Source organism: Chiloscyllium plagiosum, unplaced genomic scaffold, assembly GCF_004010195.1.
Source record: "Chiloscyllium plagiosum isolate BGI_BamShark_2017 unplaced genomic scaffold, ASM401019v2 scaf_52, whole genome shotgun sequence".
Lineage (NCBI taxonomy): Eukaryota > Metazoa > Chordata > Chondrichthyes > Orectolobiformes > Hemiscylliidae > Chiloscyllium > Chiloscyllium plagiosum.
In genome coordinates this window covers 1,388,385-1,410,657 of record NW_025215381.1, presented here as the reverse complement: position 1 = coordinate 1,410,657, position 22,273 = coordinate 1,388,385, and the positions used below count along the sequence as shown (strand labels likewise).

At 44.7% G+C, this 22,273-nt stretch overlaps 1 protein-coding gene across 1 annotated transcript; it reads left to right on the top strand.

Moving 5' to 3' along the window:
• The first annotated feature begins 5,074 nt into the window (after positions 1-5,074).
• On the top strand, positions 5,075-21,974 carry LOC122548349. The gene is made up of 23 exons (XM_043686886.1): positions 5,075-5,189; positions 5,284-5,339; positions 8,077-8,169; positions 8,601-8,728; positions 9,483-9,632; positions 10,153-10,230; positions 11,014-11,193; positions 12,813-12,909; positions 13,064-13,284; positions 14,011-14,161; positions 14,594-14,808; positions 15,668-15,785; positions 16,472-16,677; positions 16,775-16,898; positions 17,200-17,369; positions 18,040-18,137; positions 18,280-18,401; positions 18,481-18,525; positions 19,271-19,457; positions 20,480-20,615; positions 20,703-20,790; positions 21,488-21,589; positions 21,838-21,974. Exons 1-23 carry the CDS (start codon positions 5,122-5,124, stop codon positions 21,945-21,947), a joined length of 2,943 nt encoding a protein of 980 aa, XP_043542821.1. The 5' UTR covers positions 5,075-5,121; the 3' UTR covers positions 21,948-21,974.
• The last annotated feature ends 299 nt before the right edge of the window (positions 21,975-22,273 follow it).

The following is a 22,273-nucleotide window of genomic DNA, read 5'->3' as shown; positions in this document are numbered from 1 at the left end:
TTCCAGCCTCAGGCAACTGTCTGTGTGGAGTTTGCACATTCTCCCCGTGTCTGCATGGATTTCCTCCGGGTGCTTCGGTTTCCTTCCATAGTCCAAAGATGTGCAGGTCAGGTGAATTGGCCATGCTAAATTGCCCGTAGTGTTAGGTAAGGGGTAAATGTAGGGGTATGGGTGGGTTACGCTTCGGTGGGTCGGTGTGGACTTGTTGGGCCGAAGGGCCTGTTTCCACACTGTAATGTAATCTAATCTAATCATGTAATCTAATCTAATCTAATCACTGATGATGTCGCCTAGCCAGGGGACGAAACGTTTGCAACAAAAACTTCCAGCTCGGCGAACAGAACCACAACAAACACAATCCTCTAACGTTCTTAGAACACTTTAAAGACAAGAATATGAGACTATTTCATTGGAGTCTTATTTTACAGACATTAATTTACAAATTGTACATGTTGTGGGTCGTAAGAATGAAACGCTGATGCGTTATCGTGAATTTAACCGATAAACCGATGAGATTGATATCTATTCAATGTTATATTTATGTAGGAAGAAGTTATTATGAACTTTGATTAAAGTCATACGTATGTCATGATATTGTGGTTAAGGAATAGAGACAAGAAAAGAAGCATCTTTTCATTGTGACGGTTTATTTTTTCTTAAGAGGGGAGGTGTTATGAAGGTGTAAGTATGTACTGTACCTTTAAGAGAGAGAGAGGAAGCTAGCAAGGACTGACTCAAAACACAGAGTGTGCTGAACAACTTCAAAATGTAACACTTGATTAAAACAAATCTGCATTGCCGTGGAACAAAACCAAATTCAAGTTCGGCCTTTGGGAAAGGATCTGCCGCCCTGCCAACCCACACTAGGCCCACAAAAGCAAAATTGGCCAAACTGCACCAAAGCACCCAGAATGCCTCAGCAGGGACCGAGCAGACTGACAAGTGAAACCAGACAGTGCTCGCAGACAAGGGAATATTTCAAGCTCCCGCTAACAACGTCAGAGCACCACAGCTACCCCAAAGCCCCGAGGGCAGTTGCACAACCCAGCAATACCAAAGCCACACAGAACAGATCAGACAGTGAAGCACCAGCAAAGAGCATTGTTCCCAGGACAGGACAATGGAAGCACCTCACCGCTTCAGAGGAGACATTAGCACCGACCTGGGAAGAGGATGGGAAGCTCCTGACCCATTGATACCGTCAGGATGTTGCTTTGTGTAGGGAATTAGGACATTCCTCCGATAACTGGTTTCCAATTAGCATCATTGTAAATAGATTACCTCATTTCTTGATATATTGTATTTTCCCCATTTTTAATTAGCCTCATTGTACAGGATTATTATAAACACTGGTCTCATTCTCAGCTCTGGGAAAAGAAATTCTGATCTACCTGCGCAGACTCTCAGTTCTATGTCAGCCTGGTCAATTTCTCTTCCAGCAATATTGCTTGTAATAAACAGCTTGTCAATTTCACCCGAACTGGTTTGTGTGGTCACTGCTTTATTGGGCAAATTTCTCAGGCGCGGCCAATCAGTTTAAATTATGCCCCAGAGACTAAAGTCCAATCAAATTTGAAGTTAATGTTTTGATGACATTAAAACAATGAAATGGCCTGATGTTTTGGGGTGTAAAACCGGACAATTTGAACAGGTGAGGGGAGAACTGCCAAGAATATCAACAAGGATAGACTGCTAGCTGAAGAGCTCTCTGGAAGATCCCTGCCCGATAGGGTTGTTAAGAAGGCATACTGTATGTTAGCTTTGATTGGAAGCGGGATTGAGTTTCGGAGCCAAGAGGTCACGTTGCAGCTGTACAAAACTCTGGTGTGGCCGCACTTGGAGTATTGTGTACAGTTCTGGTCACCGCATTATAGGAAGGATGTGGAAGTGTTGGAAAGGATTCAGAGGTGATTTATTAGGATGCTGCCTGGTACGGAGGGAGGGTCTTATGAAGAAAGGCTGAGGGACTTGAGGCTGTTTTCGTTAGAGAGAAGAAGGTTGAGAGGTGACTTAATTGAGACACTTAAGATAATCAGAGGGTTAGAAAGGGTGGGCAGGGAGAGCCTTTTTCCTCGGATGGTGATGGCTAGCACGAGGGGACATAGCTTTAAATTGAGGGGTGATAGATATAGGACAGATGTCAGAGGTAGTTTCTTTACTCAGAGAGTAGTAGGGGCATGGAACGCACTCTCTGTAACAGTAGTAGACTCGCCAACCTTTAGGGTATTTAACTGGGCATTGCATAGACACATGGATGAGAACGGAATAGTGTAGGTTAGATGGGCTTCAGATTGGTTCCACAGGTTGGCGCGACATCGTACTGCACTGGGATGTTCTGTGTTCTATGTTCTAAATTTGTGCAGCACAACACCGAAGCCAACCTCGAGAAAAGTCGACAGAGGAAGATCTACCAAGGAGAATCGACAAAGCTGACTGACTTTGAAACATATTTTTTGTAAATCTCAATGGGGTTTTATTTTTAAAATTAGACCAGTATTGCAGAGTGGGAGGTAAAAGACAGGTTTAAGAGAAAGGAATTGTAAATTGTTCTTTAATGTTCTCTTTTGGACTTCAAGAATAAAATAGTTAATTTTTAACTTAAATACTGACCTCTGCGATAGCTAGTTGCCTCTCGAAATCTAACAGGTTACGCCGTGAGGTGGGCTTCTCTGTGTTTCAGGTTTAAGATAGCAGAGGGGTTTTACACCATGTCATAACACAAGCCATAGAGTCATACAGCACGGAAATAGACCCATCCGTCCAAACAGTCCGCACCGACCATGTTCCCAACTAAACTAGTCCCACCTGCACACGCTTGGCCCATATCCTTCCAAACCTTTCCAATTCATGATCTTATCCTTTAATACCTTTTAAATATTGGAACTCTAATCGCACCTGCCACTTCCCCTGGCAATTCGTTCCACGCACAAAGCACACTCTGTGTCAACAAAAAAATTCCCCTCATGGCCTTATTAAATTTTTCTGACCTCTCACCTTAAAGAATGCTCCCTCCCACCCGCAGTTTTAAACTCCCAACCCTCGGGAAAAGACCTTTGTCATTCACCTCATCTAATGCCCCTCATGACTTACAGAAGAGGCCTCACCAATGTCCTGTACAACCTCAATGTGATGTCCTAACTCCGACACTAAAGGTCTGAGCAATGAAGCCAACACCTTCTTAACCACCCTGACTACTTGTGATGCAAGTTTCAATGATTTATGTGCCTGAACCCCTTGGTCTCTCTGTTCTACAACGCTACCCAATTGTATAAGATCAGTGTGGTGCTGGAAAAGCACAGCAGGTAAGGCAGCATCCGAGGAGCAGGAAAATCGACGTCTCGGGCAGGAGCCCTTCATCAAGAATGAGGCTGGGAGCCTCGGGCATGGAGAGATAAATGGGATGGATTGGGGAAGGGGGGTGGGGTGGGTAGCTGAGAGTGCAATAGGTGGATGGAGGTGGGGGTAAAGGTGATATCTCTTGACTCTAATCTCCAGCATCTGCAGTCCTCACTTTCATCTATTAACTGTCTAAGCCCTGCCCTTATTTGTATTATCAAAATGCGAGATGTCTCATTGATCCAAATTAATCTCCATCTGTCACTCCTCAGCCCATTGACCCAATTGATCAAGGTCTTTTTGTAATCTTAGACAAACTTCCTCACTGTCCACTATTGCACCAATTTTGGTATCACCTGCAAACTTACTAAATATGCCTTCCATATGCCTGGCACCGATCCCTGTGGAACACCTTTGGTCACAGACCTCCAGTCTGAAAATCAATCCTGCACCTCCACCCTCTGCCTCCTACCATATGCCAATTTTGTATCCAATTGACAAGCTCACCCTGCATCGCATTAGTCCACCATGCAGGACCTTGTCAAAGCCTTTATGGAAGTCCATGTAAACAATGTTAAAAATCACACAACACCAGGTTATAGTCCAATGGGTTTAACTGGAAGCACACTAGCTTTAGGAGCGACGCGCCTTCATCAGGCGATTGTCACCTGATGAAGGAGCGTCGCTCCGAAAGCTAGCGCTTCCAATTAAACCTGTTGGACTATAACCTGGTGTTGTGTGATTTTTAACTTTGTATACCCCAGTCCAACACCGGCACCTCCACATTGTGTAAACAATGTCTACTGCTCTGCCCTTATCAGTCGTTACGGTTGCTTTCGTGAAGAAACTTACTCAAGTTTGTGAGATGCAGAGCCATGCTGACTATCCCAAATCAGTCCTTGCCTCTCCAAATGGATGTGAATCCTATCTTTCAGTATTACCTCCAATAACTTCCCCACCACCGATGTCAGACTCACAAGTGTATTAGATTAGATTAGATTAGATTCTCTACAGTGTGGAAACAGGCCCTTCGGCCCAACAAGCCCATACTGACCCTCCGAAGAGTAACCCACCCAGACCCATTATCCCCTGACTAATGCAGCTTACACTACGGGGCAATTTAGCACGGCCAATTCACCCTGCCCTGCACATCTTTGTGACTGTGGGAGGAAACCGGAGCACCCGGAGGAAACCCACGCAGACCCGGGGAGAGTGTGCAAACTCCACACAGACAGTTGCCCGAGGCTGGAATCGAACCCGGGTCCCTGGTGCTGTGAGGCAGCAGTGCTAACCACTGAGCCACCCTGAAAATATATTAATAACGAGAGAAAACTCTGAGAGTAGCAGGGAGACATGTACTGCAGATTCTAAACCCAGGTTTGAGACCCCAGCAAACTGAAAAACTAAAACTGAACATTCCTGGATCTATCGGGGAGCTTGACCCCACACTGCTTCTACTGTTCTAGCTTCTAAAATTAAAGCCCCAACGATCTGTTTATTTTATTGGATTCATACAGACAGCTTGCCACCTCGGTCTTAAAACGGGTCCTCGGAAAAAATAACCCAGGACAAAATACACCTCTGAGAGCCACAGTATCATCACAATTGCTCCAGTTGAGTTTGGCCAATGAATGAAGCTTACATTGAAGGCCTGTTACCCAGCACCAATTGGGGGGAGCTAGTCATGTGCTTAATTGGAGGCAAATGGGTTTAAATGACAGAGGAGCTGCTCAGTAAGATTGTGCTTTCTTGGCTGGCTTTTCCTGTGCTGGGCAGTGGTGGTGCATGTGGGGGCTAACTGGTCTGGTTGTGTTTTCTAGGAAGATCAGTGCCATGGATTCTCACCTTTTAGGGTAAGTGGTTTATTCAGGTTGATCTCAGCTTTGGCCTCTGCTGTGCTATGAGCTAATTTGTCTTTTTTTTTTTCCCTCTCTCTAATTTTGTTAGAGTGATATTGCTCCTGGCAGTGTTTACCACACAAGTGAAAACAGACCCACCCCCTGGTAAGCTGGATCTTGCTCTGAATACTTTAACCTCCCAAAAGGAATCTCAGTAAAGCTGAGTGTCTGGGTCAAGGCATCTTCAGGGGCTAGTGACTTCTCAATCATATCATTGTTTTTGTAAAAACGTTTTTAAACTGTGTGCACTTTAATCCACAAGTTTACTTTTATCTAACTCCTTTTTTCATAGTCACTTACTTGTATACTATATCTTTCTCCATATCTAAAATCCCATGGAATCATTATTTTTCTAGGCAATCTCAGTTCTGCCCCTGAATTAACCTAACAACCCCCCCCCCCCCCGCCTCTCCATAGCTTCTAACTCTCCATCCCTCAAATACAAGCTAAATGTGTCAAGCACTCAATTCTGAGCTGATCTGGTTGTGTCCTCTAGTTTAAAATAGAGCCATGTGATTGCCTGAACAAGTGAAGTGGCCATCAATTAGGTCATGACCTGTCAATTAAACTGACAGTGACTCTCTCATCCCTTAATTTGCTTTTTTTTTCCCCTCAAGGAACTTTTATGGCTTGGCCATATCCAACTGACTTCCCAAATCCTCAGGTATAAAGTTACGCTGCCCTGAGTGAAGAAACTCCTCTCGGGCAAAAATGGCCTGTTGTTTGTTTGAGGTAATCCTCTGGTTCTCCCTCTTGCCTGCCCAGCCCACCCCCACCAAAACAGCCTGGAAGACGTTACCCTTTCAACAAACTACCTCTCCAACTCTCGGGGGGGGGGGGGATTGAAAATGTGGATCCAAAATCTAACCTGGAATGGCAGACCAATCTAACGAACTCTATTGTAATCCCCTTTTTCTATTGTGTAGGAATCAAAACTACACACTAGGTGCATGGGTCAGGACTATCTAACTACAAGACACCTTGTTCCTGCTTTCTAACCCCCTTGTGGTGAATGCTGACCTGCTGGGCTTGCTAATCTGTAGCAAGATGTCTTCAAACAAGCTCACAGACATGCTCTTTAAAAGCTTTTTTTTCCCCAACCCCCTCAGAAGTTTTTTCCCCTGTCTAATGGCTTTTTAAAAATATCCACATGGGGGCAGAATGCGGCAGCTGGAATGCATTCCATGTCCTTGTGGAAACTGCTTTTTGGCTGGTCTGGGGAAGACCTCCAGAAAGCTGGAAGAGCACAGCAGGCCAGGCAGCATCAGGGGGTGAAGTCACTGGTTAGGTGTAAACTTAGGGGAGCAGCAGAACCTAGTGGGCTTCCTTTGGAAGGGACTCTGCAGGGGAACAAACTTGGTTTGAGACCAACTGCAGATGAAGTTTTTTTTTGTCTTGGTATTCCTTGACTTGCATTTCCTACTGACTTTCCCCATTTGGGGAACTATTAAAATTGCCCCTGCAAGTAACTTGGATGACCAACAATATTGTGGCCTCCACAATGTGGACATCCCTTACCTTGAGGTTGAGGGAGTATGCCACCCTACCTTGCAGAGTGCAACCCCAACCTAAACATGACACCATCCCAGAGAAAGCACTAACTGGCACTTGTCCAGTTTCAACTGTGCCACTGGTGGCAGTTGTATACCACTTGAATTTTCTTTACCAAGGCTCTTTCAACCAGCCTAGGTGAAATTCTTGCATTCTCCTTCCCAACCCTATTCCATCTTTCTGACTTGGAGCTACAATATCACCCCTTGACCAGTGAGTTAAAATTCTGACTCTCCCTCTGCTTCAGTCACCATGCAAACATGTAGCTCACCCTTCATCTGAGGGTGGTGGTACCAACTATTTGTACTCTGGCAAGCCTGCCATTGAGAGTGACCAGTTTGCTCTGCCCTTTATCTTGTATTCCATATTGCTGCTGTTAAAAATGGCCCACTTTCAGGGTGGTACTAACTTGGCCATTAGCACTGGTTCCTTACAAGACCAGGAACCCAAGTTTGATTCCAGCCTCTGGCTTGAATTAGTATGCACCCCCATGCCTACACCAGCTGCTGCTTGGTCTGGCTTTATCTCCCCAGCTAAATTACAAGTGGATTTAGATCCCCTTACAATAAGGGGTGGGGGTCAGGGTTGGATTGTCTGCTGTTCGGACAAACACTCTTTTCCACTAAGAGCACTGGGTTGTCATAGGAATTTTGTTGCTCCTCTGCAAGTTCAATCCTTAAATGCCATAAGAACATCCACTAGTTTGGTGTTGCATGTAAAAATCCTTCAATTCAAGATTTGCTAAATGAACTTTGCCTTAAACTGTAAAGGCACCACTATCTCGTCACCTTGCTGGTATATTTTTAGGGCTCTAATCTCTCTGGCTATGGCCAGCCAGTTCAGTGAGTCCCTGAACTGTGGATTTTTAATCTCTAAAACCCCACAGTAAAGCCAGACAGTGCATATATATTCCCAGCACCCATGTCACCTTTGTAGGACAAAGTGGTGAGTGTAAATCCTAGCTTCCTTCCAGGAAGAAACAAGGGGCACTGCTTGTCACTGGCCATTCTCAAAGGGCAATGCCACCTCGAGGACAGGCTTTAAATGGAGTGGGGACACTCCTTCTCCTGCAGTGCCCACCTCTCTCCCTACAACCTTGAAGGTGTAGGTAGGCACCCTGTACTCCAGGGTCACCTAGGTCTGCCAATCAGCCATAACCCTTTCACCAACCATTCTTACCCCTCTGTTCATCTAGTCTTACAGCCCCTGATCTTGCTCTTAACACCTGGGTATAGTGACTCAGCCCAATGCCTGACTTGATCAAACTCCTCAATCCTTTTATTCCCTAAAGGAACTGTCCAAAGAGAATGTCGTGATCGTTACTTCTACATCTGGATTGAAAGAAGCTTCCTCTTGGGCAGAAACTGGAGCATTGATGCAAGTGGTGAGTTCCCCTGAAGCTGGGTTTGTCAGTGAGGCTCCATGAACAACTTTGAAAGAAACCAATGTAGGTTAGCTCCTACATAGGTAGGAATTTGGGGTCATTAGACCTACATCTGGACTAGACTCCAGGCACCTCTCCTGAAAAGGAGGCAACATCTCTGCTAGAATGAGCTCTAGCTTGCGGGCAGATTACACCAAGGGGGTTTGGATCATGCCACATCTATACCCGATCCACTCCGGGATTGAGCAGTTACTGGAGGGGGAGTTGCATGCACAGTGCAGGGAGAAAGTCTAAAGTCGTCTCTCTCATCAGAATGTGGGATGATTCCATAATGGTGTGGGTTACATGATCTTGCATTTAAGCCTAAATGTGTTAATTTGCAATCGCTCACTAGTGCAGATATCCCACTTACACACACCTCTCTCTAACAGATGAATCTCTAGTCCGGATCCCACTGACACCACAGTTTGCAGCAACATGTGGCTTCACTGTCACCTCCGATAAAAGGGGTAATCTTGAGATCCGGGTTTCATTCCTTGCCTGTCTGGTTCAGAATGATGTGAGTATCCTTGCTATCTAACACCTCTAACTTCTAGTAACCACATAGCAAGTGGTGTAAAAGTACACCTCACTAAAGAGTTCACCCTTAGCAAAGTAGACTAGATCTTGTGTCCAATCCCTCGCGCAGAATGTAGTGTATTGTGGTGGTTGAGATGGCCTAACGGTGTGTGCTTGCCTTAGTTGAAGCAACCTTGCCTATTGAAGAAACCAGGGTGGATAGCTAGCCTAGCCAACCCAACCATGTGAATGGTTGGTCAAGGTAAAAGTGGGTAGTGTAGATGCTGGGGACTGGGCCTAATGGGCTTTGGCCTGAAACATCTAGTTTCCTGCTTGTCACCTTGACCTGCACTTTTCCAGCATTACTCTAATATTGAATGGTTGGATTGAGTGACTAGTTCACTCCCTAACAGTAGTGACTCACTTGGTGCTCTTAAGTCAAGGGCTTGTCACACATCAAATCTCCTCCTACTCTTTCAGTTGCAATATCTGCACTGGCCCTTAACTGACCTTACAGGTTTTTCCTAAAGTTCATGTCCTCCAAGTTTACTTTGTTTCCACTTCAGACTCCAAGACCTGGCCAGTTTTAAAATTAAAACTTGGTGCTGTCTGTCCTGCCCTCTACTCTCTGTAGTAACTTGGTTAGCCACTATAGGTGTTATGCCATCTTGCAGACCATTTAAGCTACCAAATTGGCCTTTTTCAAGCAAGATCTTCCAGTTTTACTGAGCATCATGAAACACCTCTCATTTCAGAATGATGACACCTTTGCCTTAACCATGCATTTGAGTGTTGAGAACCAGTTCATTCCTCATCACTTCTCCACTTACACTTTCTCAATGACCTGCGGACTTGGTTATCACTGGAGTTCAAGAGAAATAGTTTGTGAAGAAAACTACATGGAGGTAAGACATTGTGGGATTAGCCTGAGTTAACTGCCCTCTCTATGCAAACCATAGCATCAATTGGCCTCTAACCAATGGGTTAGAGAACTTGGGCTTTTTCTCCCCCCTCACTATTTAACTCCAATGTGGGTGTTTATGGCTTGGCAGCATTCATTGTCCACTTCCAAGCCCAATGGAGTGGTGGTGGTCCACCTGAACTGGTTTAGGGATGACTACAGTCTTGGTGTTTGAACTTTGATCTAACATCTGATCCTCTGGCATCCTTCCTTAGAAAGAGCTCTCAACTTGCATTGTTCCTAAACAATCCCACTAATCCTGCTCAATGACCCTAAGCATCTGTCCATGCACTTGAATCTTTCACTGAATTGCTTGTTAGAATTCTTGGGAGGCAATCCAAACTAATATCTATCTGAAGATACTGCCTTATAACTAAAGGCAAGCTCTTCAACTTGCCCCTCAATTGTTCACCCTTGACCTGAACGATTACTCATCTACACACAAACCAATTCTGTTTCAACAGGTCTCCGTTAGGAGGTTGTTTCCTGGTATTGCCGAAGAGCAAATGGAAACTGAGGATTGGGAAGCAGTTATTCCAGCAGTAAGTTTCCTGTTATTTTCCTCTAATGGAAAATGTGAACGTTGTGCCTGCCCTTGCTGACTAAGTATATTTGCTTTAAATATTGACCAGTTGCAAGGTTTTGCATGGGCACAATTAAAGCTACAGAATCTTACAAGATAAGCTGTGTTTTTCTGCAACCTTGTGCTATAGAAAATCACTGTCCACCCAATCTGTAGAAAATTCATCATCTGAACCACATTGAGTTGTTAATAGCTGACTTGTGCTAGTAAAATGCACAAGTGACCTGTAATTTTAATCTTCCATCCCTTATTTCTGCTGTTTCAAACTTAGAGCCAGAGTCACCAATGTTGTACCTAGCTCAGTCCCAGAAATTAAGGTTAGCGCACTTTAGTCTATAGGCCCCTTCTGCAATATGACTGTCCATGGATTAAGACAAACACATTGCTCTTGAATGCATGTCCCCCATGCTTGCTTCAGCCAGTAAAGGACCTTTGCATTGACTTTACTCACGAGTAATTAGGACCCTCACCTTTCTTGGTGAAGTATTTACAACTCCAGTTGTAATTTAACCTCCATCAGATGGCTGTGACAATGCCAAACTCTAATGCACTGGAGCACCATGGATGCCCTGGTGTCCAGATTGCTGACAGACTCCGACCCAGTAATTGTGTTAATAAATGGCTCAGCTCTTGCACTTTGCTAGCCTTTCCACAATCAAATAGGAGCCAAAACTAATGGAGTTGAAATTTTCAAGTCTAAAAATGGAAGTCAGTTGAGACTAATGTGAGAATTTTGTTCCAGGCTCAAGAGGCTATAACCTCAGTGTGGCAGATTGTATTCCAAATGGGTGAAGGGGAGAATCTGCAGCTGAAGACCATGACCACCACAGAAGCCCACTCCCTTGGCTATGGAGTTAACACCACCGCCTCTCGTGTTGTGTTCCGTGCCCCTTACAATTCCACTGAATCCAGCATCATAATGGTAGGTGATTGTTGTCCCACCGGTCTCTGGTTTTTAAATGGCACTTGACACAAATGATGCCCATTCCCAGTTGGATGGGCAACAGTCCCACTGTCCTGTTACTCCCCTGGAGTAAAGTAACTTGGCCAAACTTCTCAGAACTAGTTACACTTCAGCTCTTTCAACACTTTACACAAACTTAAGTATAAGATGAGCTAGGTTTGGCCATTCAGCCCACTGAACTGGTTCTGTCTTGTGATCACAGCTTTTTTCTCTATCTCTAGCTTGCTGTAAACACTGATCCTATTTCTAATTGAATCATTGTCATAAGTATAAATTGAACTCATGGGGTGACATGGCCTCTAGCAGCCTTTTCTGGGTGAAGAAATGCCTACTAAAGGATTGTGGATCAGTGGTGCTGGAAGAGCACAGCAATGCCCAGCTCCTTTTCCACCTATCCACTCCACCCTCTCCTCCCTGACCTATCACCTTCATCTCCTTCCCCACTGACCTATTGTACTCTATGCCACTCTCTCCCCACCCCCACTCTCCTCTAGCTTATCTCTCCACGCTTCAGGCTCTCTGCCTTTATTCCTGATGAAGGGCTTTTGCCCGAAACGTCGATTTTTGCCTGTCCTCGGATGCTGCCTGAATTGCTGTGCTCTTCCAGCACCACTGATCCAGAATCTGGTTTCCAGCATCTGCAGTCATTGTTTTTACTAAAGGATTGTCCTCTGCCTGACATTATGCCCCCAGGTCATGATCCCATTAGTAGCTGAGAATATCTCATGACTGTGCAAACTCTGCACATTCTCCATGTCTGTGGGTTTCCTCTGGGTGCTCAGCTTTCCTCAGTCCAAAGATGTGCTGGTCAGGGCAATTTAGCATGGTCAATTTGCCATAGGTGCATTAGTCAGAGGGAAATGGGTCTGGGTGGGTCCCTCTTTGGAGGGTCAGTGTGGACTGATTGGGCCAAAGGGCCTGTTTTCACAAGTCTTTAGTCTGCCATATCCAGTCTAAGTTCAAGTCCTTTCCATTCTATAAACTGAGTACAAGCCCAGATTCCTCACTGACTTAAATGACCAGTCAGTCATCCCAGGATCAATTCTGTGTAAACCTCCCCAGGAACCCTGCAATACTGTCCCATCTCTCCTAGATATGGGGGGCCCAAATGGCTCAAGGCATTCTACTTGGAGCCTTATACAGCCTCCACAGTACACCTGTTCTTTGTATGCTAGACCTTCTGGGGGGAAATAAGTTTGTCGTAACTGCCAACAGAACTTGCCCATGAACCTGAAGAGAATCCTGAACCAGGACTCATGTCCCTCCGGGCTTCTCACTTTTTTTTTCTGAAGCCTTCATCAATTTTAAATTGGTCTACTCCATGACTCTGTAACCTCTCTATCCCATCTGCCACTTCTTTACCCTACTCACAGCCTACCTCTTTTAGGCAGAGCCAGTCACATAATAAACTTTGCCTCCAATTTAAAGATATGAATTTAGCTTTTGAGATGTAAGCTGCTCCTGGGGTTAAACCCTTGCTGCAGTCTCAATGTTGCAAGTAATAGGCCTTGATCTAAAAGATGCAAAACTTCCTGAAGTTTGTACAAAGCTTCTAATTCCTTGTTGTCTCTCCTAAGATTGACAACATGCCAGTTGAAAGCATTAAAGCAACAGTATTCTACAAGCAAAGGTGGCTGATCCTGTTAGTTGACAGCTCTACTGCTTGTCCAGTTGGTAAGTTTAACCCACATTTTAAACTTGTGGTGCCTAACTCAGCACAAGTGCAGTGTTTGACCCTCCATGCAGGTCTACTCATGACTTGGTTATTTTCAAGGTCAATTCTGACAAGTTGGTAACTTGTGTCTCTGAACCTCCCTCCCTTCCTTAGGCCCTGGCATCTTAAAAGACGACAGGCTGGTTTGGCCTACACCCAGGGTTTTGGAGCCATTGGTATTCCCTGCCAATATCACTGCTGACATGATCACCATGGGTGTAGAAGGGAAACTCCTTGATGATGAGACTCTTCAGAGAAGAGGTTATGACCTTCATATCAATGCTTCTGTCATTGCCATTGCTGTCCCAGTTGGAGCAGTGGGAGGCTGGAGCAAGGTATGTGGCCTCTAGAAATAAGAACTTTTATTCCCAACTGTTAAACACTGAGCAGCAGTTATATAGCAATAGCTAGACTACACTGAGGCAATTGTCATTCAGACCTACATCCATGTGGCTGAATTTTTTTAAACTAAATCTACTCCTGTTAATTGTCTAATCAACTAAGTTAATAGACGGCCTTCAAGGGCCTGTTACCAAGCATGACCAGATTTTCCTCTTGTAGATTTGTCACCTACAATGACCCTTGAGCTAAATTGCAGTCAGATCAGAGTTCTCAAGGTATGAGAGAATCGGCACTTCTAGCAAGTGCCAACCATCTCCAAACTGCAGTAATCAAATGGAAGTGAAACTGTCAACTTGTCCTGCCCCCAGGCAAGGACAAGATTAGACTCCAAGGAAGAATGACATGCTGTTCAGTAAACAGCATTAGTTCAAAGTAGAATTGTCAACTTGGGCTAAAGGGCCTTGTTTATAGGCTTTGTGCCATCTCATCTGTCAATGGATCAACCCCATGACAAAGCAAACTAATCACTCTGCTTGCGCTAACTTTATTTGCACCTTGGTATCAGTCTCCTTTCAATTGTATATTGGTCATCTTACCACTGGTAAGATTAATACCACTTTAACTCCACCAACAAGTTCCTTTCACAACACGCTGGCTAAGACTTGGATTAACTAATGCATGGCTAAGGGCCTCATCTCCTTGTGTCTCTCTCCTTGCAGAGTCATGCAATCAATAACACCTATGGGATCATCTACAGTATCTACTTGCTTCTGGAACACCAGTGGCTAGACCACCTACAGGAACTGACCCAGCACAGGGTGTATCGCCTGGTATCGACTCCCTTCATCCCCAAGGTTCTATATCTCATTGGTGAGAGCACCCTTTTTCAAACTGCAGTGCTAAGGGTTTAGGCTTGTTCTTTAAGCTAGAGGTATTTGAATTCCTGAACCAACTGTCACTAGCAGCCTGTGGTCTCTTCATTCCTGGTTGAAGAACGCTGGATCAGGACCCTAGGCCTCTGAGAACACTCCGGCCTGTTTGAGCATCTGAAGCTGGGAAAAAATGATTTGGTGTATCAAAAGCTGACCCCAGTTGTCAGTATTGATTTAAAAACTGACTAAATAGCATCCTTGTGCTGATGGGGTTGGGCCCATCTTTATCTTCACCCCTTTGCCCCAACAGCCTGCTGCTCCAGCATAGCTGCCTCCTAATGGAACACTTGTCCCTCCAAGTTCAGGTTGTTTGAACAAATTGAATGAATACTTAATGGCATGCATGACTGATATTTAGTATTCTTTCTAGATACTGACGCTACTCATCCTAAGCAACACTTCAACATCTCAGTGGGGCCATTCCTTCCTGATGTGGAGTTGGTGTCCATTACAGTGGCAGGCAAGAATCTCTCTGTCAATGACATGAAGAAACATGGCTACAACATTTACCCAACCTATTATCCTAATGATACCATGGACTTCATTGTAGTGGCAGATGTTGGGGCCCCATTCATAAAACAGCAGGTATCTTCCAATGTCCATGTTCTTACAGCATATCAAAAATCATGGTTCTTGCTTTTTCTCCAACTTTGATACAATCCTTTTTCATCACACTCTTTTTACTGCAGTAAAGTTGCATGGTACAGCACCCCAACATAAAACCTTACCTCAAGCAACTGAAATCAAGACCCCATACACAAACTCCACATGGACAGTTGCATGAGGCTTGGATGCAACCTGCTTCTGAGGTAGCAGTGCCAGTCCCCTGAGTTACCATGCTACCCCCCCCAACTTGAAACTTTATGGGAAACTAAGCTGCTTGCTGAGATGTTTGGCTCGTAGCCCAGGGTGAGCTACATTTGAAGGATGGCCTCCATCTCATACTATGTCCTGCACTAACTTTCAACTCCTAGTTAACACAACCCTGCCACACCCAAGCTCCAATATCTCCATTCTATTCCAGATGCCGTAAAATACAATTATCTCTTTTCTAGATCTTCAGACTAATCTTCCTTTGACCTGTCCTTGTCAACTGTCTAGCAGACTTGGACATGTCCCTAAATCCACCTCCATTTAAGGCCCCAACTCTGATCCTTCTGGCACTAACTACCACTGTCCAAGTGAACAAACCTTTTCTGGCCCTCCTAACACCTGACCAGCTGCACGCAGCTGGTCATCAGCCAACTAAGTTAACATTTCATTTAATCTTTCTAGATCACCAGTATATTCTCTCTCTGCCCCATTCTTTATCCAGAGCGCACATCTCCAACAGCAACTGATCAAATGTGTTTTTTTTTTTCCTTCAACATTGGCCTGTTTTATCTTTCCACCCTGCCATAGGTCTAAGATTCTAACACTAGTCCTGTATTAACATTCCTTCTAGTACCTGTATGATGACATCAGAAGATATACAATGAACATGACATTGAACTTTGCTACAATACCAGACAATGTTACCTTTGCAACACCAGTGGTAATAACAGTTGATGTGCATGATGTTGGTGAGTATTGTTACTCCCTCACTTTATACCATAGACTGAGTTTTCCCAAGGTCCTGGTTACAAATACAATGAACAATCTCCAGGACTCTGATACTGGCTGATCAGTCACCTCCCTACCTCCAGAATGTGGGTCGCTTCCCTATTTAGCTCTAGCTTGGTCAAAGCTCTACTACAGGGAAACAGCAAGTAGAAGCTGATTTAAACCACAATACCCCATGTATCATCCACTTCCCCTCTCATCTAAATGGATTAGATCCTTGTCTACTTAGTCAGTGTCTTTGGTCATGTATGACTATTCCCACAATTAATCCCTAAACCAAACCTAATTCCAATATTAGGTTGAAGTCCATAGCAAAGGCTTCCAATTCAGTATTGGAGCAATGACCGAACAATCCCCGATCTTGCAGGTTCTGGCTGAGTTAGTAATATTTGCTAGTCTGTAGCACAGCTGAACTCCAGATTCCAATCCTGGCTGAAGTTTACCTCTAATCTGTCCTAGTTCAGTGAACTTAAACTATTATTTGGCACCCTCCTGGCTTCCTTCCAAGAAGGAATTCTACCAGCCCTTGCCCAGCTCCAGACCCATGGCAACAAGCCAACTGTTCAACTGCCCAATAAGCAGATTATTGCAACTGACAAACATCCTCCATCATCCTGATAACGTTCTAGTATCTTATCTCTTTCAGTGCTGCCAGTCATGAAGGGACACTGTCTTAATGATACCCTCTACCTGCTCCTGCAACATGGTGATCTGGATCACTACTGGCTTCCTTATGTAGCTGATGAGCCCCTGACCTATGAGCTCGCTCAGAGCTATGGTTACATGGCCTTGGAGAATGGTACACACTTCTCCTTGGAAGTCCCCTTCCATTCTCCGGGAGTTGTCTACGAGGTAATCTAATGCTTCCATTTCAAGTTACCTATGCTGGCATGGCTGTCACTGGTACCAGTTTCTGGTTAATTCTCTCTCAACTGTGCTCACCCTGCAGGAAGTCTCTCTGCACGAATTGCAAGCCAGGATTTCCTTCAGTCTGAAGGACAACCAGACACTGAAGGTCTACAGCAGTTTCACAGTCCAATGTAACTTCTCCATCCCTGAGAAGGAAGTGCTGGGTAAGTTGGCTGAGCTTTGGGGGAGCTTACAGGAGGTCACTCAGCCTCTTGGCTAAACTAAAAAGCTGATGCCATCAGACTGAAAGCTGCCTCTATTGTGGCTTGCAGGATGTTGCTGTAATGTTAGACTTGTCCAATTTAGATTCCTACAAAAATGTTGGTAACATGAAGGGTCTGGTTTAACTTCATCCAAACAAATTGGATATAAACATATCAGGGGGGTGTGAAAACACCTAGTCTCTGTCTATTAGTCCGGTCTGTTACTTGACTGACTCCAACTTGTCAATCTGGTGTTTTGCAGTGTGTTTCCAGAATGGTACTGTGGCCATCACCGTCAAGCCATCAGTCACCCTCCCAGAGATTGATCTCTCTAAGCTTGTGCTGAAAGATCCCAAATGTGGACCCAAAGAACACAATGCAATGAAGGCACTCTTTGTGTTTGATATCAACTCCTGTGGAACCATTGGAAGGGTAAATAATAAGCCAGCTTTTGTCCTCATCAAGGCAGCTATGACTGAATAGCCAGAAGGCCTCCAACCCTAAAAGGGAGCCCATCCTATTCATAAGTGGCTCATTGAAGAGTCCACTGCTTTTTATGCAGTGGAAAAATTAAATGCTACACTTGGGACTAAAATTCAGTCCCAGAGGATCATGGGTTGGTCAAGGCAGCCATCTTACACGAGATCATGGCACCATGCCTTGAGTGAAGTCACTGGCAGAACTTGTGGCAAACTTGCTTTCACTGGGAAGTGAACCCACAGTTAACTGGATAGTAACACTAACTGACCCAAGCTTGGATTCTTTATCTAGAGGCCTAGATAAAGCAAGAAGTTATACTTTTCTGGAGCACTTCTAGTCCAGTGCTCCTTTTAATAGTTGCACCTTGACAATTGAGTCACTCCTAGTGTTATTTCTATTCAGCACTTGCTCCTTCACCTTGGCTCAGTCACAGCTGTCTGCTTTTCCCTCCCAGTTATGTAGCTTTGTCATTGTGGTAGTGATACTTGATTTAAAATTCACTCCCCAGCCCCCACCAACTTTCAACCAAACCTGCCTGAATCCCATGAGTCCCCTCATTTCTAATGCGCACTCTGCAATGTGTATGTTTGCTCTGACTTAACTTCTTTGGTCTCTTTACCAGATCACAAATGACTTTCTCATCTATGAGAATGAGATCTCTTACCTGAGAGAAGCCATCCCAATTGACATCCCCATAATAACCAGAGATCCTGACTACAGGTAGGATTCCTGACAACCTGAGCTGCCCTTGTCTGGGGTGCGCTTCCTCCATTTTTAAAATGGGGGCACAGACTAGTGATGTAACAAAGCTAAAGCCACCTTATCCAGAAGGAGGATAACAGCATCTCTCATCTCTCTCTAGGTTGACTATTCTGTGTCGCTACCCAATCAATGAGACTCTGACCATCCAAGCACGGTTTGGCCATATCCCCATGGGATTCCAACTGCCTGATAGTGTGTCACTGGTCAGACAGACACTGAAGAGTAAGCAATGATCTCTCTCCAATTTAATTTGGGTTTGAACACGTACAGATCCAATGACACGGTTTTTTCCCTTTTTCAGCTGAAGAGAGGAATGGTCTGAATCTGCATGCAAGGCTGGCACGAGGTATTTGTACAAAATGTCAATGCAATCACTAACCTTCCCTTGTATCTCCATATAATACTAAATGGAGTAAGTTCAGCTGCTCATGATCGGTTTCATAGGAGTAGGCCGCTTGGCCTGAGCCACCACTAAAGAACCTGGCTGATCTAACCATCTCAGCTCCTCCTCCTACTTGCATTATCTCCATAGCTCTTCCCCTGCCAGGCAAAAACTCAACTGTCTGAATGGATTTTAGTGAAGCTGCCTTTCCTTGGGTGGAGAATTCCATGGATTGCCTTTCCCAACAAGTAGTCCATTCCTAAACCTACGCCTCAATCTTGAGGCAAAATCTCCTCCTCATTGCCCACTAGCAGAAACCACTCACCTGCCCCTCATCCCTTAACTTTCTAGATTTTCCCCCCCCCCCCTTGATTGATTCTCAGTACAATCCCAGGTGGCTCCATCTCCCTTCTCGGGGGTAACCCCCATTCTCAAGTCAACCTAGTGAACCTCATTGACTTTGGAGGCAGTACCAATATCCTTGGTCAGGTCAAGACCAGAATTGCATGCTGTTCTTGGTGTGGCCTCACCAACACCTTGTACAACTGCAGCAAAATGATACTCTTCATCCCTCTAGAAACAAGTCAATATTACTATGTCACAGCTGTCTGTAATGGATTCTAGGCCCACCTTGATCCCAGTAGGTCTCCATTTGCCCTTGAAGGTGTATTTCAGACCACTCCTGACTTCCATGATTTCTTCTTGCCAGACTTGTCCTACACTACCTTCTACAAGGATGAAGACTACCCAGTGCCTGTCCACTTGAATCAACCACTCTATTTTGAGATTGAGCTATATAACCAGGATCCCAATGTTGAATTGTTCTTGGAAAACTGCTGGGCCACTCCATCTGAGGAGCTGGCTGGACAGCCACAGTGGGATATCATTGTGGATGGGTAAGTGATCAACACTAATCAGTTAAAACTGGCTATTCCCAAACTCTTGTTGGGGACCAAATACCTTACTTTAAGGCAGCCCTTGGCTTAAAAGTAGTGTGCAGTGCTGTGTTCCACATGTAGAATTGGATTAATCAAATTACATTATTTCAAGAAAAAGGACTAGTTTTTTGCTTAAAGGAACTAAATTCAATTGGGGGACCCAACAGAAATGGGTACTATTATACTGTTCCAATATAACATCCCAAACCAATCAGGAAAATGTCTCTAATCCAACAGAGCTCCATCTTTAATGGAGCATTTTAACCCTCCACTAAAGCTAAACCTAAATTAAAACTCAATCCTGGACTGGAGCTGGCTGCACTCATCCAAGTGGTTTGTTTCAAATTGGCAAGTGCAATGGCTTCCTGCAAACAGCACAGGTCCTCAGTAACCTGTCTCCAGGACAACTCTTAACCCTTCAGATGGTCAGTAGCATGCTGTTAAAGAACTAACCAGAATGTGACCTAATTTAAACTGGCCAACACAGAAGTGGTCATAAACTGATCACCTCTTAAGCAGAGCTTTTTAAAAATGGGATGTGGGGCTACTCTCTAACCTGAACTGATTTTTGGTCCATCTCTTAAACAGCCCTGAAATCTAACTCCCTTAAACTTAATGGGTCATTTTCTCCAAGGTAACACCACTCCATAAGGTTGACCTATCTTCAAATGTGAAGAACCACCCCTGATCTGCTCATGAGGCTTCAGAACGATAAACTTGGCCTCCAACCAACCAGATCCACTCTGGTCATCCAGCACTAACAGACCCTTGTTCAGCATGAACTGGTTGGACCATAAACTAAACCAATCCCACCTGTTTGATCCTAGCCCACATACCTCAAACCTTCTCCAGATTAACTTGACGTTTTAATCCTCTTCCCAAACCTCCTGACTCCATGGCTGTCTGGTAAAGGACTCCTTCATTTGGGGTGAAGGTATTTTTAGTTTTCATCTTGCACTCAGATTTACTTTCCCCTCTAGCTGTGCAAACCACATGGAGACCTACACCAGTACCTTTCACCCTGTCCTTACTAAGGATGTGGAGAACCCTTTCTCTCTGAAGAGGTTTGAAGTCAAGACCCTTGTCTCCAATAACTCTGGTGGATTGGAGGGTCTGGTAAGCATTAGACCAGTCAGCTAAGCTACTGAGGTGTAGTTGACTTAGTCAATGACCTCTCTCTCTCTCCTCCTTACTTCCTGCTAGGTGTATTTCCACTGCAATGTAGCAATTTGTGACTTGAGCAATCCAGATTCCCTTTGTAGAAGGACATGTTCTCCTAGCAAGAGAGGAGGTAAGCTACCAGATATCAACTAGCAACTGAATTGCTATATTGACTTGGAATGTATTGAGGTGATTTTGCAATGTCTTCACACATGGAGTCAGTGCTTGAATAGAAATGGGTAATGCCATAGTACTTAGTCCCTCCTGAATGGGCACTCAAGATGGCAGCATGGCACCAGCTTCCATCCTGATAGCAGGCAGTGATGTACTTGACTCTGGGGGTGGCTCAGTGGCTAGCACTGCCTCACAGCACCAGGTTCCATTCCAGTCCCTGGGTAAACTCCAGATGCCATTCTCCCCATGGCTTTCCTCCCACAGTCCAAAGGTGTGTAGGTTAGGGTGAATTGGCCTTGCTAAATTGCCCATAGTGTTACCTGCCATAGTCAGGGAAATGGGTCTGGGTGGGGTACTCTTCAGGGGGTTGGTGTGGACTGGTTGGGCCAAAGGGCCTGTTTCCACACTAGCAGGAATCTAATCATTCTATCCAGAGCCTGGATAGATGTCAGGTAGGAGTCTGCCCTGCATGTCATGGGATTTTCCCAAACACTTAGAACATCTGGTTTGGCTGTATCCAGGATCTGGACCATTGATCACTCCCTCATAGTTCAGTCAAATGGATCCTTCCTGGGTTTTTAAGGTAACATCTGGATGGTATTAGCTGCTCATATTCAAGATTTCCTAACTTGGGTCACTTCTCTCTCACCCAGGCCACACGATCACTCACTCAACTAGAGAGTTCCATGGTGCTGTATCCTCTGGGCCTATCAACATCCTGACTCGAGTGAGCCAGTCTCCAAATGAGACCACTGGTAAGTGAGAAGCATGCTCCACTAGCAAAGTCAGTACAACTTCAATTCAGCAGGTCAATAACTTAGTTTAAACCCTCCTCCAAATGGGCTTTACTAAGATACTAGTGGCTTTAGTTGATGCCTTGCTATTTGGGAGGGTTCTATGAATCTCGCTCCTAGCAAGATTTGAGTCCACTTCCTGGAGAGGAGTGGAATTTCTGAACCCTGTCACCCTTCCTGAAGATTTTGTTTGTTTTTTCTCTCCCCAGGAGCCCACTGGAAGCTGTCACGGGTAGTGTTACTAGCTGTTGGTATTGCTGTAGTCAGCAGCCTCCTGCTTCTAGCTGTGATTTATCTTGTAAAATCAAGATGCTACTGAACATTTGAATAAACAGAACAAACTCCACCTGCAACTTGTTTTCTTTGTAAGAGCATTCTGCACCATTTTCATTGGCTTCAGGCTATTTGGGAAGTCGAATCCTTCAATGTGATACTGTAGCCACACTAAGCTAGTGGGCTAATGCACTAGGTTAAACCTTCATTGCATCCATACATTCTAATGGGTTAGTGTGGAGACTTTAAATTGGGGCAAGCAAAGATTCAGGCAGATCCAACAGATTGACCCAGAAAGGTTAATAGTTAGACTCTGACTGATGGAAACAATTTGGCAGAATGGCCAAATATCCTCCTTTAAACTGTTCCCTC

Bases quoted from the DNA above. Each gene is read 5' to 3' on its own strand.
- LOC122548349 (XM_043686886.1), top strand. From the start codon at position 5,122: ATGTGGGGGCTAACTGGTCTGGTTGTGTTTTCTAGGAAGATCAGTGCC. The intron at 14,162-14,593 runs GTGAGAGCACCC...TATTCTTTCTAG, and splicing joins CAAGGTTCTATATCTCATTG to ATACTGACGCTACTCATCCT. The intron at 21,590-21,837 runs GTAAGTGAGAAG...TTCTCTCCCCAG, and splicing joins GTCTCCAAATGAGACCACTG to GAGCCCACTGGAAGCTGTCA.